The sequence below is a fragment of the Astatotilapia calliptera genome, chromosome 12 (genome assembly GCF_900246225.1).
Source record: "Astatotilapia calliptera chromosome 12, fAstCal1.2, whole genome shotgun sequence".
Lineage (NCBI taxonomy): Eukaryota > Metazoa > Chordata > Actinopteri > Cichliformes > Cichlidae > Astatotilapia > Astatotilapia calliptera.
Genome location: NC_039313.1, coordinates 25,315,125 through 25,329,844, shown reverse-complemented (window position 1 = coordinate 25,329,844; position 14,720 = coordinate 25,315,125). Strand labels below are relative to the sequence as shown.

The window sequence follows — 14,720 nt, the reverse complement described above, 5'->3', positions numbered from 1 at the left end:
AACATCCCCAGCCACCCTGACACCTCCCTTCCTTCCGTCTACGGAGAGAAGATGAAAGGCTTTTTTTTTTAAATTCTCCGCTGTATTTGAGCACCTCCACTCTCTCTCCTCCAACCCAGCCCTTTCCTAGCCCTCTTCCAGTTTAATTACTCTTGATTATTCCCGATTCCGTCTTGTCTGAGAGATGTTCACCTCCGAAACAAAGACACACTCACACTAGGCACAGAAAAGCGGAAAGAAGAGAGACAAAACATTCACCAGATATCAAATTTGCATGAAAATAAGCCGCACTGTTCAGCTGGCAAAAAAAGTGGATTGAAATGAGGACTTGCCAAGAGCGTGGTGGTATAATTAGCATTTGACCAAACAAACGAGCTTCAACAGAGCTATAATTAAGCAGGCCTGTAATTAAGTGTATGCCCTTTATCATAATGATCGTGGTTAAAATGGTGTGATGGCTGCCAGTTGATTATTAATGGTGTAACCCCGTCCTGCATGCATCCTGCACTGGAATCAAGGTGTCACGACTGTCAGGCTAGAGAGCAGCCCTTTGTTTATAAAATACATTAGGGCCCAAATTAACACAGGGTGACAAGAGACACAAAGCCTCTCGTTTCCAGACTGAAGGGGAAACTGCAGCTGCTCGGCTTCATTAGAAAACTCCCAAATCTGGAGGCACAAAACTTGCTGCAGTCGACTTCAACGCGAGCCCCAAATATCAAGAGGCCGAGCTTCCAACTGGTGTTCTTTCACCCGCAGTCCATCAGGCGCTGGCACAGGAAACGGAACTCATAAACGTAAGCCAGAGCTGTTCATGAGTCATCGTTTTGGGGGTGGAAAGGATGGGGGGGCTGAAACTCCTTTTGGCCTTTTCCTGTTCACACAGCAATATCTGAAAATTATGAAATTCTAAAATATCCCTCACTTTGACACTTATGCGAGTTGCTTTCCCTTTCTTTTTTTTTCTAGGTTATTACACAGATCCACGGTTTGGCACTTTCCGCACAAGTGCAGCACAATGTGATCTTTGTAATCAAAGCGTGACCCGCGCCCTGCGTGACCGCAGGAAAGCTCGCTCACTTCCTCGGATTCCAATCATCTCCCGTAGTAAAAAGTGCAGCAGTAGCAAGACTCTGCGACCGTGATAGCCGTTTTGTACTTAAACACAGCGGCGTTTTCCCCTGTGCTGCTGTTCTCCATGAGCCCCTGTTTCCCCTGCCTATCCCAGCCCAGAGCGCTCCTGCTGATTCAAACTCTCTCTCTCGGGTAAATAAAGGTAAAAAAGTTCTGTGTACATAATTGCAAAAATAACAGACTAATTTGGAATTGTTACACTAATTAGCACTCAATTAACAAATTAACAAAGCTAGCACTTCTGTGGTACAGTTAACACAGGATTCCCGAAGGAGACACAAACACAGTCTTAAGGCGTCACAAGCCTTTGTTGAAAAAAGTCATGTGAGTCAATATATGATATAAATTTGAGCTGATTGACACTAGATGAAGAGTTCATGCATTATCAAAATGATTGCATTTCAGGAAAGTCGGTGGATCACCAAAGTTATTACTCCTCTGTGCACCACCATTCAATTTTCTGGTAACAAATCCAATATTTAGAATAGTTCAGACTGGTTCAAAATCAAGAGACATTACTATCAAGCAAGCGATGTCACAAGTAGGTTTTATAGGTGCTAGGAGTAAAAACACATTGAGCCCGATCTCATCTCCCTGCAGCGGTTTTGAATGCGTTGCTATTTGAAGCAGAGGGCAACTAGGTAGGCATGATGGCTTGTTCAAGCTCGGGACTACAAGTGAATAAACATGCACTCTGTTGCTGGGAGTACCAACGCCAGGCACAAGTAGGCAGGGAGAATACATCTGAATCAATAGCCAGCAATGGGAAGCAGAGATTGTAGCTGCTGATGGATCTGCGTGGCACAGACAGATGAATGGACAGTGCTGAAGGCCAGAGAGTTTCTTTATTGCTCAAGGATTACATTTAAAACCAGATCCCACTTTGTATTCCTCCCCCATCTATACCAGAGAGGCTATCTTACATCCAGACAAATGGAAAAGCACGGGTGGTGACTTGGTGGTAAGGAATGGATGCTGTACTGAGGAGAAATCTGAAGGTGCAAAGGGCAAAAATAATGTAAATCCAATCTTCTGAGCAGGAATCCCAGTATGAAGCATGTTCTAGCTGCTTAAATGGCCCCGCTACACTCCATTAACTCATGAGTGCATTGCAGTGCGGGGAACTGGGCAGTTATTTGGCATTTGGAGCCTGTCAGTATATTCAGCACAAAAACATCTGGAAGGAATTTTGGCATAGCGTCTAAGATGATGATGGTGATGATGATGATGATGATGATGATGGTGGCAGTGAACACAGAGGTGGTGTTAAGTAAGGAGGACCCTGCGGATTGAGTGATTGTAGTGTAAAGAACGAAGTCAGCACAGGCCCCGTGTGGATCATCGCCTTATTAATGGCTCCGTCAGGTGCGATGAGCAATGGCTGCATTGTCATCTCCAGCCCCTGGGCACAGATGAATGGCTGTTTCAGGGCGGGAAGGGCTCCCTCGTACGCTGGGCTGAGCACTAATCCCTCACTCTTCCATTGTTGGATGCACTGTCACCCAGGATTTCAGCAGTGCCATACATTGCATTTCCAGGGCTCTAACAAACATGGCCGCGTGTAACGCAAGTGGCGGCATACCCACAGACACACACACACGAACACATAAACCACACCGAGTTGTGCTCCGACACTGACTGATGGAAAAATATGCGTGGGTGATCGAGCATGCCCCATATTACCTGAACCACAACTGGAGAGTCGCACTTTAGGAATGTTGATGAACTTTTATTTTACACTTCACTAATTCAGCAGAATTGCATTGATCTCTGTCTAGTATGATTACTTGGGTGAATCTGTCTCGCAGCTGAATTGGAGAGGGGGGGGGGGGGGGGGCGGGGAGGCGGAATCAGGGCGATTATGCGAAAAGTGCAAATGAACGTCTTTTACAAGTTTTTACTCATGATCGAGCTGCCATCTATTGTTTTGTGTCACAAAATAATCTGAACATAGAAATAATAATTTTTAAAAAAAGTTAAAGCTTTATCTGGTGGCTGCTGCATTTCATATGCCAAACAATTGGATGCTGCTTTTTTCTCTGTGTGTAGCCAGAGCTAGACATGGCACTGCCTCCCCTGTCGGTGCGACTCTCAATTTGAGTTGGATTCTTTATGCAGACCATGGAAATGCTATTCTAGCTGCTGCAGACCCTGCTCTCTGTCACCTCTGCAGATAATGGTGAGTAGATGAACAGAGAGCTGGAGGAGGACCCCCTATGCCCACTCACAGCCCTTAGCCTGAGTCTGACATGAGAAATAGTGCCCAGACCTGACAGCATCTCGGAGACATATTGTAGTTTATTTTGTCGCCCGGGCATGCCATCTGTGCCATTCCAATAGAGGGTGTGTGTTCAGGCTGCTGCAAGAGAGAGGGCGCGAGGCTCTGGGTCCCTCAGTAGCTCTGCAGCCACGGCAGGTCATTAGTCAAATTGCCTAATGAGAGAGAATACAAATGGCCCCCTACCCTGACAGGAGGAATTTTGGAGGTGTCAGAGCTCCTGACCCGTGCTATGAGAACAGATGATAGCGAGTTGCTATTTTCAGATTCTTTTAATGACTATGGCTCTATGAAACCCATTCTTTTTCTTTTATCTTTTTTTCTCCTCCTACTTTTTCAACCCCTCTAGACAGATGAGTGAAAAAAAACTTTGCAATAGCGGAAATGTAACTTTTTAAATTATTAAAATGTTTACCGGGGAGTCGATTAACATTCTAAAAAAGAGAGTAAAACGCTGATATTAAAATAGATCCCGCGCTGAAGTGATGTTGAGGGTTTCTGATAATCTATTTTTATTTTCTTTCTGCCGGCTGTGTGCAGTTTGTTTCCGTAGCGGTCTCACGGCAGCAGTGTGTGCGAGCTTCTCTCGCAATTCTCCCGACAGTCAGTCAGTTAGTTTATACTGAAATATTAATTTCATTTCGTCCTAACGCTTAAAAAACGTAAACAAGCTTAAAAGGTTTCTGAAGCACTAAGAGTTCGCCGCATAAGATCCAGTGGATGAATGCATTTATAGTTGCATGCTACAGGCTGGGGCTGCTACAGAGTTCAGGAATCGTGGAAGGAAAGCGTCGAGTGAGTGGAGAGAAACTGCACCATTTTTTAAAACTCACTCTTTGCCCACTTGACTGCTTATTTTGATCTTTAATCCATTAAATTAAGTAAAACAGTTACTTTCCTAACATATAAGATAAGATAAGATAACTCTTTATTGTCATTGCACAGTCATACATAGTACAGTAGTACAATGAAATTGGAAAACTGTCCTACGTCGGCACTACATATAACACAACACGACACGATATGACACATCACAACGCAACAAACAACACAACACAGTATATTAACTTAGTATAAAAAAGAATAATAATAATAAGTGTATGAGAAGAATAAATGTATAAATGCAGTGTATAAATAGAATGAGATATGAAATTGGCTTTATAGTCAAACTGTAAGCAGAGCTGCAGCTGAGATTTTCGTGACAAGTACCAAAAAGTAATGAGACAGACTGGCAAAACTAGCAACAGACTCAAATGGAGTCTGAATAAACTGCTTTATTGTTGAATTCACCAGTGTTAAAATTTTGCTCTTTGTTACCAGAGGGGTGCAAAACAACATGCTTATGTAGAATGACCCACTTATTTTTCCATCTGTGACAAGCAGTCCTTGAAATCTGGTTGTGGGTAGGGAGCCAGCCGACAGCCTCAGTCGGGCGCTGGTCCATCAGTCTTCCAGAAAGTGGGCAGAGCCAGCAACACTTACGGTGCCTTGGCCACGAACACCGCTGCATAACGCAGAGCGCTCTGAGGGGGTGCGTACATGTGTGATAACTTCTCAAGACCGAGCCTGTATATGTAGCACAGGCTATTTAGCGTGAAGCACCGAGGCTGTTCGGTCACTTGGTTTAAAACCTGTTTTAGTCATTCTTCTAAAGCACTTAATGCTAGAGAAGTACAGAGAGAACCCTCCTTGCTGGCTGGGCTGAACTCTCATGAAATTAAATGGACAATCAGATTTTAATCAGCAGCACAGTGTGTTTTAAGACACTGCCATGGCATTGGCATTGATCCCTAGCTGTGGCTGCTGGTAAATGTGCAGCAGAATGTGTGTATAAATGGGGTACGCCTCTCTGGACAAGTGTAAAAGCTGGCAGAGGGCTGACAGTAAATTGCATGTGCCGGATGGGACACAGCAGAAGGCACAATTACACAAATCCCCTCTTAATTAGCGGTTCTGTGGGCAAACTAACCCGTAATGATGCGAGGGATGTGGTGAGCCCCAGAAATCCTAACAAGAAACACTCACCAGCACTGGAGACTTGGTCATATGGCCCCAGCTCCCCTGAAGTATCGACTGACGCGTGATCTGTTTTGATCAGTGCAGCTGCAGGAGATGATTCCCATGTAGCCCTGCTCCTCCACAACCCCTAGCCCTTGCTGAGCTACTTGCCCTCTGGACTGTGGGTAAAGCAGCAGGCCCTATGTGGTTGTGGGTGGTATTATTAAGTTCTCCATGCTCACAGTACCAAGCAATGTAAAGTGGCATCTCACACAGTGAGTAATGAACTGTGCCAGAGCGGAAGCAGGAGGGATGACAGCCAAAGAGGCCTCCTTGGCAGCCACTAACCTGGGCATCCACCAATTTATCATCCCCTAGAACCAATCCACCAATGCTGCACTGCCATTTGTCATTAATTATGCTAATAAGGACACCATTACTCTCCTGATGAAACAGGAGACTGTTATTAGTATAATGCATTTACAGTCTGATACATATTCACTTGCTTATTACTTTTACAGTGTGAGGATGAGTGGACTTTGAAAAGAGATATTTTGCAGCACCTAAATAAAAGTGCTGTTACGTTTGAGCCTGGAACTTCTCTGTACACGCTAATGGACTATTGCAAAACGATAAGCCAGCCATTTCATAATAATGCAATATTCCCTGCGCCTCAACAAAAAAATGGCCCCATCTATGCAAGCACACGGATGTGTTTGAACCTTTTCACAGCAGACTTTCATGGTTTTAAGCAAACCAGTGTGAGCAGAGTCATTTAATATAGCTTCTGGGAACCCCAGATGCCCTTTTCCAAAACGACTTCATTCCCAGAATCTCATTGTGCTTTCTAAATCACACCACAGTATGTATTAGAAGATCATTAATTACAAACTTAACAAGTCAGCAGAGCCATTAAAAGATCTTTAAGGCATATTTGACCATAAATCTCCTTAAACTATATTTAATGACTGGATTTTTGTGAAATATTTTTTATCAAGTTCTAATTAGATGTGTGATAACAAACCCTGCTGTACATGGGGCAAATGAGGGAGCCGTGACAGGCCCATCCATTGAGCCTGTCCACGTCTGGACACTGAAACTAATGGAGCACTGCTTCTATCTCAGGGATGGATAGAAAGCAATGAGGGATGAGACTCCAGAGTCCAGTCTGGCCTGCAAATGCAAAGCCATTTAAAGTCTCTTATTTGACTGTAATAAAGGTCCAAAAAATGCCCGAGGGCCTCAAGGCTGGAGTCAAAAATTCCATTAGGATTTATACAGGATTGATCCTCAAATACTTAATGGCACCGTCGCACCAGGATCAATCATGTTTTGCTACTAAACCTGGATCGTCTAATTGAATAAAAGTGACTGAATGGCGTGAAAGCCTTTAATCCAGATGTGCTTTTTGACACTGAGTCGTACTCCACAACGTCTGACTATATCTACAACTGGAAATACTTGTTGTGCCTGTCATTTGTTTAAAAATAGAAACTGACACTTTCTGGAATAATGCAAAAAATGTGAAAACAACAAGATCTACATAACAAACCATCCAAACTTTATTCTAAATAGGAAGCAACGCTTGAGATGTGAAGAGAAAGCAACCTTTTTCGCATTTCAAGAGACTTGGATTAAATTTTCTTTTTTAACACAAAACACATTATTTCTTGCTTTTATATTTTAGCACAGGATTTGCACCGTAGTATTTTGTGCCAGTGCTTCGCTTCACTCGTGCAGTATCCACCCAAGACATGCTGCCATGTCAATATGGAAAACGTACATATAGGTTAATATGAGCACAGAAGCACTAAACTATATGCCATTCATTTATTATGAGGTAATCAGGTGCTTCTTTGTATCAAGACTTGCTAGCAGTAGTTTGAGAATGTCTGTACAGGCATTAGATGTAAATACTACAGTTCTCCCTGTGAACTTTCCCTCTCTCTCTCTGTATGTTTCGCCTTTTGCTGACCAGGGGAATTAAGAAGCAAAACGTGGGTTTTAAGAGCGTTCCTTTCATGTCTTGATGCAAGCTTTGGCATTACTTCAGACATCAAGATCGGTTTCATAGAAATCCCATTCCATCTAAAGTAAAAGCTCGGCAGTAAATCTGCCCATACCTCCCCCATAACACTTCCATAAATGATTCATTCAGCTCAGTTTAGCTGATGCAAAACAGAATGTTAGTGAATTGTGGATGGAGCCCGAGCTGCAAGTGGAGGACAAACCCAGCTGCTTAGCAATTTCATCAATCTTTGGAGAGAGAAAGGAGAAAGAAGCGAACGCTGTACACTAATAATAACTTTTGTGTCACTATCCAGAGGTCGTGTTTTTTAATCCCTCAGCCTAAAGAATTGTGTTATTCTAAAATATAACCCCAGCGGTGCAGAAGCAGTTGAGATCCATCATGGTTTGAGATAAGAGCCGGCTGATCTCCTCCCTCTGCACAGCCTCGCCCAGAACTACACAGGGAGATAAGATGGAACTTTTGTTTGAAACCTGATGAGAACCCTCTTAATGAAAGTGCTGCGCCAAAAATAATCTTTTTTCTCCATGTTAGTCAATCAAGAAATAGTGTAGTTGGTAGGGGGGGAAAAAGGAGAAAGAAAGTAATTTTGCATAATCAGTGAGCACCATCTGGAACAATTAACCAAATTCCACAGAACTCAGAGGATCAGTCATATTGGCTTATTAAAGATCCAGAATTATACAAGTAATAAATCCATGGAAAAACGAAGCGTACCCCTGCCTGTCACGACTATTTTAACTTCAAATACAGTGGAATACTTGATAAGGCTGAAAAGAGGAGATTAATATATGCAAATTATGTCGAGCATTTAAAAGCCCCCCAACAACTGTCTCGTTTTTTTTTTCCTCTTCTTTTTTTTCTGTCTCTTATTACAGGGCTTTATGTTTTATTCATACACCAACTCACCTGTCATTTCATAAGCTATAATATTATGAGGGTATTATTAAACAGCATAAAGTGGAGCTTTAATTGGAAAGCTCCATTGCATTTTCCAATTATTTGCAGCAAATTAAAAGCAGATGCACATAGTTTAATAAGAATTCTAATATTGTTTCCTGAAAATCAAAAATCACTGTCATCCTGCCAAGATATTTTGCAAACCCAAGTTAATTTTCAGCTCCCTATTTTTTTCTCTCCCTCATCCTCCTCTGAAGGATGAACCTTCTCGTGTATGTTAATTGAAGTTCCCCTAATGGATAGGGAAATAATTGCTCTCCATATTATGTTAGATCAGGGCCAATGTCAGTATTTATTTTTGATTAATGCTATAGATATGTAAATGTATTACTTTTTATTACATTTACCGTTTTATCAGATGGATGCCTGCTGAATGCTATATATTGTCCAGCAGGTAATAAAGACAGACTGCGATGCAACGTGGTTTTATTTTAGAGTTTGGGGCTGCTTTTTTGTGTTTTTTTCAAAACATTTACATTTATTTATTTATTTTATCAGACATATGCTTTTTAGACAGATAGCTCAAATGCATGTATAATTACTTTTAAAAATATCCTGATTTTCTGCCAAGGTATGAATAAAAGACCTAATTGGCAAAGGGACTTGGCATGGATCAAAGCAACGGCGGTGGAAGAAAAGCAAACGGTTCGAGCTGCAATGAAAACTTGATAACTTTTCAAATGAGCTCCAACTGTCAAGCGAAAGAGGGCTGCAAAATAAATGTGAATTAGTTTTTAATATTCTGGTAATAAATGTCAAAGCTTCTGCACATCACATCTGTACATGATGTGACTGCAGATGACAGATTTCCCAGACATGTTACCTCTCCTCCCCTCAACTCGCCTTTTTTTGTGTGTGTGCGCGCGCGTGTGTGTGTTGGGGTTTTTGTTTTGTTGGGAAGTGACGGAGGGTTTAATCAAGAAAGCAGGCAATTCATCAATCCTAAAGAAGGCGCCTGTACAACCCTGACAGAGCGCACATGGTTTTAGACCAACTCGAACCTGGCCAGCTGTCAGCCCACACACACGCAGGCGCGCATGCACCAGCGCACAAACACACACCGGGGCTACCGACATGCTAACAATTAACACAAATAGGCTGTCGGCTACGACCTCACACTTGGTCCGCGGGCCATCATACTGTTAATGAAGGGAAGGCGCGTCCTCTCACACTCGCAGTGTGATGCTGCGAGGCTGACGGGTACGCAGTCTCAAGTAATAAAGCGAGAAGCGTGTCAGGCTAACTCCATTATCAATTTTTCTTAAAAATCTCGCCAGCTCATAAAGAGGAGAAGGAAGGGGAGCGTGCACCTGCAAAGGACAGTTTTCTGGAGATAAATGGTGACTGCTGCCAGCGCCGTGTACAGTATGTGCAGGTTCCTTCGCTGTCACTCAAAACCCCGTCCCAGCGGAGGAATCCCACACCAAATGCCACAAACTGTTCAGCTGTGTGGTAACGTCTGCTCCTTCAGGGCCTTACTTGTCCTGACCATCTAAGAAAATGACTGTCATACACGCACAATGATGTATTAATCAGTAATTTTGTCAATGATACGCTCTTTGTCTCTTCTGTATTTCTTTTCCTTTTTTTTTTTGTTTGTTTGAACATCACTGGATTTAAATTCAGGGTCCTTAAAAGATAAATACATTTTTTTTTAAAAACTGAAATAAAATCAGCATCCTGAACTGCACATATCCACATGTCACATCATGTTTTTATTTATTTAATAAGATGGGTGTAGCACGGCTATAGCCTGGGACTCTGCTGGAGCAGCAGGAGGATTCCTCACCACATGGTGTCTCTCTCCAGCTGGATAAAAACCTGCCTCATTCACCTCGTGTGGCTCACACACTCTTTTAGACTTGAACGTCTCAGCCGGCTCTGACTCGGTGGTGCTTAGGCTGTCATAGTCTAAGCTCTGTTTCCTAATGAATTAGCCTTTTTTGTGTGTGTGCGTGTGTATGTGTGTGTGTGCGCGTGTTTTAGTCACGGAGCATTGCAACTGTTGTTGAGTTTCTCCTTGACAAAGCCAAAGGAATACCTCCAGTGCATGCAAAGGTGCATATGTAAGTATGGCATGTGACGGACCGTCTTTGACAGCTGTTAAATGTTCTCTTGAGCATAATGCCGAGCTCCTCCGGGAAGCCACGTTCTCTGAGACGAGCAAAGCTCTGTCCAGCATCCAGCAGTGAGAACATCTGAGACAGAGCATTTGTAGATCAAGTGCCATCGGAGCTGCTTTTCCAAGTACAGACAGAAATTTGTGTTGTTTTTACAAACGGCAAAAACGACACAGAAAGCATTAAGCATTATATCAACTTTGACAGCAGTTTAACAGCATAGTGCATTCTGGGAAATATTCAAATATTCACTTCATGTAATTGTCTATAGTGACAGCATCATAAATAGCACTGACAAGCATATTTGTGTGTGTGTGTGTGTGTGTGTGTGTGTGTGAGTGAGACACCTTTTACCTGTCATGGTGTAGAGTCCAGTGCCGTGACGCTCAGAGTAAATCCTCGAGCTGGAGAGAGAAAAAAAGCAACAATATTCAGTCACGTTACACACAAGAAAAATGCTTGTTAACTTTGTGTTTTGGAACACCTGTGCTCCCAAAGACATCCCTCGGGAATTCAAATATAATAAAGCAGGAAATTTATTTACGGATTAAAAGCATTAGAACTCCTCCAAAATACAAAGGGCTTTCTAAAATGTCCAAAGGCAAAACAGAGCACTGAAATAACAGGGTGAACTTGAAGAGGAGAAATGGTCGAAGTTAAACTGTGCCTCAGCTGCCCAGGGGCTCGAGCAGACCTTTAGCAGGGGTTTGGAGCAGGATCTTGTTAATTCTGGAGGAACTGAGAGATTCCATTATTCAAGGCAAGTCTGTTTTTTTCCCTCTTCTCTCCCTCTTTCAAGGCCTTGTATTACAGAAAACAGCACAGAATGCACTTTGCGGGGAGTTGAAGTTAACAAACCATATAAGATTGAAATCCTCATCAATCAAGCTATCATGAATTACACCCTGTGACTCACCCCTACGGATCGATAAATCCACAGCAAGCAGTGGTGGTGCTGGTGGGGGGAATTCACAGCTTCAAGAGAGCTGCATAACATGACATGCTTTGTAGGTAAAGGGAGCAATGATGGCATTATAAAACAAATGCTCTTATAACGATAATGCAAAGCAGTTGGTGATATCAATAAAAAAAGGGGGAATTGCTTTCATTAGAGCACACGCGAGTTTGTTGTTAGAGACCACGAACAAGACAAGTCGGTTATAAAAGGAATCTGAATTATAACGCAGACAGGACAGATTCTGGGAGTGAGCAGGTGTGAAGCTGCAAATAACAAAGTGCGTTCTGCGTATTATGTACTGTTTTTGGTGTGTTTATGGGAAAAAACATAATCAATTTTTCACTGACGGAGAGTGTAAAACTTTAAAAAAATTAAGACTAAAGCCGGATCTGCACATTCTATTAGTACGTGTGCAAGTTGTGACTTGCAAAGACTCGTATCTACGGACGACATAAATAAATGCAATAATTTCCGTCAAGAGCAATAAAACAAGACTCGTGACAGGCTGTGGTATTTATGAGCTGAAGCCTGCAACTCAGATTTATTTGCAATGAAAGGGTCGACTTTTTCTCCTCCTCATTTACATCAGCATTTGGCCATGTTAAATCCAGGCCAATGGTGAATTTTTAAAAGGTTGGCATCAATCTTGTGGGAACGATTGCCATATTCAAGGCAGACTTCTTTTACCCTGCAAAGGTTGATTCCACAGCTGAGGAGCTGAGGAAGAAAGGTGCGCGTCTCTCAAAGCACAGAGACGTCCCTCGGAGTGATAAAGTGGAGGCAAACGGTTTAAATGTCTTTTAAGGGATCGCAGTTTGTGGTGTTATATTAGCGCTCGGAGGAGACGCAGAGAGCAGGGAGCTCCGCATTAAGTCTGGCTATTTATCTGTGAACCTAAAAAGTGAATGTGGTACTCGTGGAAATCCCTACTAGGCTCGTGGAATACTGTTCCACAGGCAACCTCCAGGGTTTCTTTTCCCATCTGTTTGAAAAGCTCAAAACTGTCTCAGTCCAAATTGGTGATTTCTAAATACAATTTTAGGTGGATTGGAGAGGGTAACATATGGCAAATCAATTAGACAACTAATTCTTAAAACAAAACAGGAAAAAAAAAACATGGCAAGTGCATTTGCTAATCAACAGCAGTGTTATGTTGGCCACAGGAGTTTTGACAACAATTAATCCTCATTTCAGGCAAGGAGAGCCATATTGACACATATTCCTAATTTGAATATTCAATTATGGTGTAGTTCCTCATGAAATTAGAGTAAAACTGGGAACGCGGCCTGATAGACTTACACAATTACAACGTGGATCAAGAGTTCCCCGTGAAATCTGCCCGAGTTAAAATCAGTTAAAATAAGAAAGCAAACCAAAGCACAAAGGATTATTCGACAACATGAATTACGATTCAGTGGTGTTCGTTTTTTGTTGTTACAAATAGCAAATGCGGAAAAGAGTTGTCTACTTAAAAAAAAAAAAGGAGGAGAAGAGAAAGTGGAAGAGACAGTGGCGACAGACAGGCAGGTAGGTAAGATGAGAATGAGAGTAATATCACTGACTGAAGAGCCAGAGCTGCGATACAGAGAGCTGGAAGCTCTTGTTTTGACACACATCCAGCCTTTGCCGTGACAACATCTCCACACCTTCCTCTATGTGCCAACAGTGCTGCTTTGTGGGAGCTGCTTTCTCACCCATCATTATCCTCCTTTAAGTTCAGTGTCAGGTGTTGAAAAGAGAATCTCTTAGACTTTGGTGGCAAATCACCGAGTAGTCTCTGCCCATCAGATCTTAGCTGATCATTCGATCATTTCTGGCACCACTCTGCATCCATTCGCTTGATCTCGGCTAGTTTTTGCAACTTTTTCCAAAACGTAGCAAAGTAATGAGTGAGATTGAGCCGGGAAGGATTGTTCTTCAACACTTCAGACAGGGGATCTGTCATGCGACACGCTGACAGTCACCGTGTCTCTTTCTCTCAAGAGTTGTGTGCAGTGGGAAGTCTTGGTTAACCAGCGTGCAATGAAAGCTGATACAATAATCGTGCGGAGCAGCAGCAACGCGTGGAGTGTCACAGGTAGAAGACTGTGCAATCCTAAATGTATTGATACGCGTGCCATTTCTGACACTGATGACTATCGAGCCTTCAGGTGTTAAAGGCAAAAAAACCTCTGAAATGGAAGAAAAAGAGACTTTGCCTTGACATTTTTATCACTGCACAGATTGATTTAAAAAGTGTCCGTGTGTACAGTGGCCCATTATTTTAAGAGAAATGTCAAAAACCTTGATTCTGAGTGAGGCAAAAGAAATTGCAACGTTAGAATAAGGCTAATTTATGCTAGCAGTCACTGCAGAGGTCAGATACCAGCTTCAACAATGACAGTTTTATCAGGAGAACAAATGGCAGCGTTGGTCAGGAGGAGGAAGCAGGGAGATACTTTACTGGCCACATTAAAAGGCTGGCCGGATGGTGCTGTTTTTTCCCCCCTAACATTATAAAGTCAGGGACTTGCTGATACGGTCAGTCTTGACAGAGAACAAGCTGAAGTGGTTGACATCAACCTGCTGCCATGAATGGAATCAGAACACCGTCTCGGGTTGAGACGCTTCAGACAAACCTGATAAAGAGACGTTAAGCACACAGTGTTTAAACGTATTTGCGCAGCAGACGGCTCAGCGGGCCTCCTCCCTATAACTTTTAGTTGCTCAATATGGCACAACAGCCTGAGCCAGTGAGAAACAACCATTTCAGCTTTACTGTTTATCCATAATTTTAACTACTAAACTGCATGAGGAAAATAAATTATTGCATTACAAATCCCCAACATTCCTTTTTGCAGTTTTACAAGCACCTGCTAGAGTCTTGCATTCCTCTAGAAGCAGAGCTTCTTTAAGGCACCAAGGACTTTTTCTGAACTTGTTAGAGCAGCGTCCTCTGATTTTGCACCTGGGTCACGAAATAAAGTTCAAACTCACTAAATCAGAATACTTTTTGTCTCCCTGGGAGAATTCAGAGCCCATATAAAAACTGTGCAACTGCTGTTCACTTTATGTTTTGTGTTACGTTACTTGTTGAGTTCCTTTGTTTGCTTATGTTGTCATTTATATGGTGTCCTCTCTATGACAGATCTCACTAGAAACAGAGATTTTAATCTCAAGGTTCCTAATGCTTAAATGAAAGTTGAATTTAAAAAATCGGACTTGTTTAGGACTTTCCTTCACGCTGAATAGAAAGTAGATCAC

At 42.5% G+C, this 14,720-nt stretch overlaps 1 protein-coding gene across 4 annotated transcripts in view; it reads right to left on the bottom strand.

Moving 5' to 3' along the window:
* LOC113033774 (multivesicular body subunit 12B-like) overlaps nucleotides 1–14,720 on the bottom strand; it is a 35,696-nt gene that overhangs the window by 5,028 nt on the left and 15,948 nt on the right. For all 4 annotated transcript variants that reach the window (XM_026187868.1, XM_026187867.1, XM_026187866.1 and 1 more), the window contains exon 7: nucleotides 10,874–10,923. In XM_026187868.1, the coding sequence (XP_026043653.1) occupies nucleotides 10,874–10,923 (50 nt within the window). The remainder of the gene's footprint in view (nucleotides 1–10,873; nucleotides 10,924–14,720) is intronic.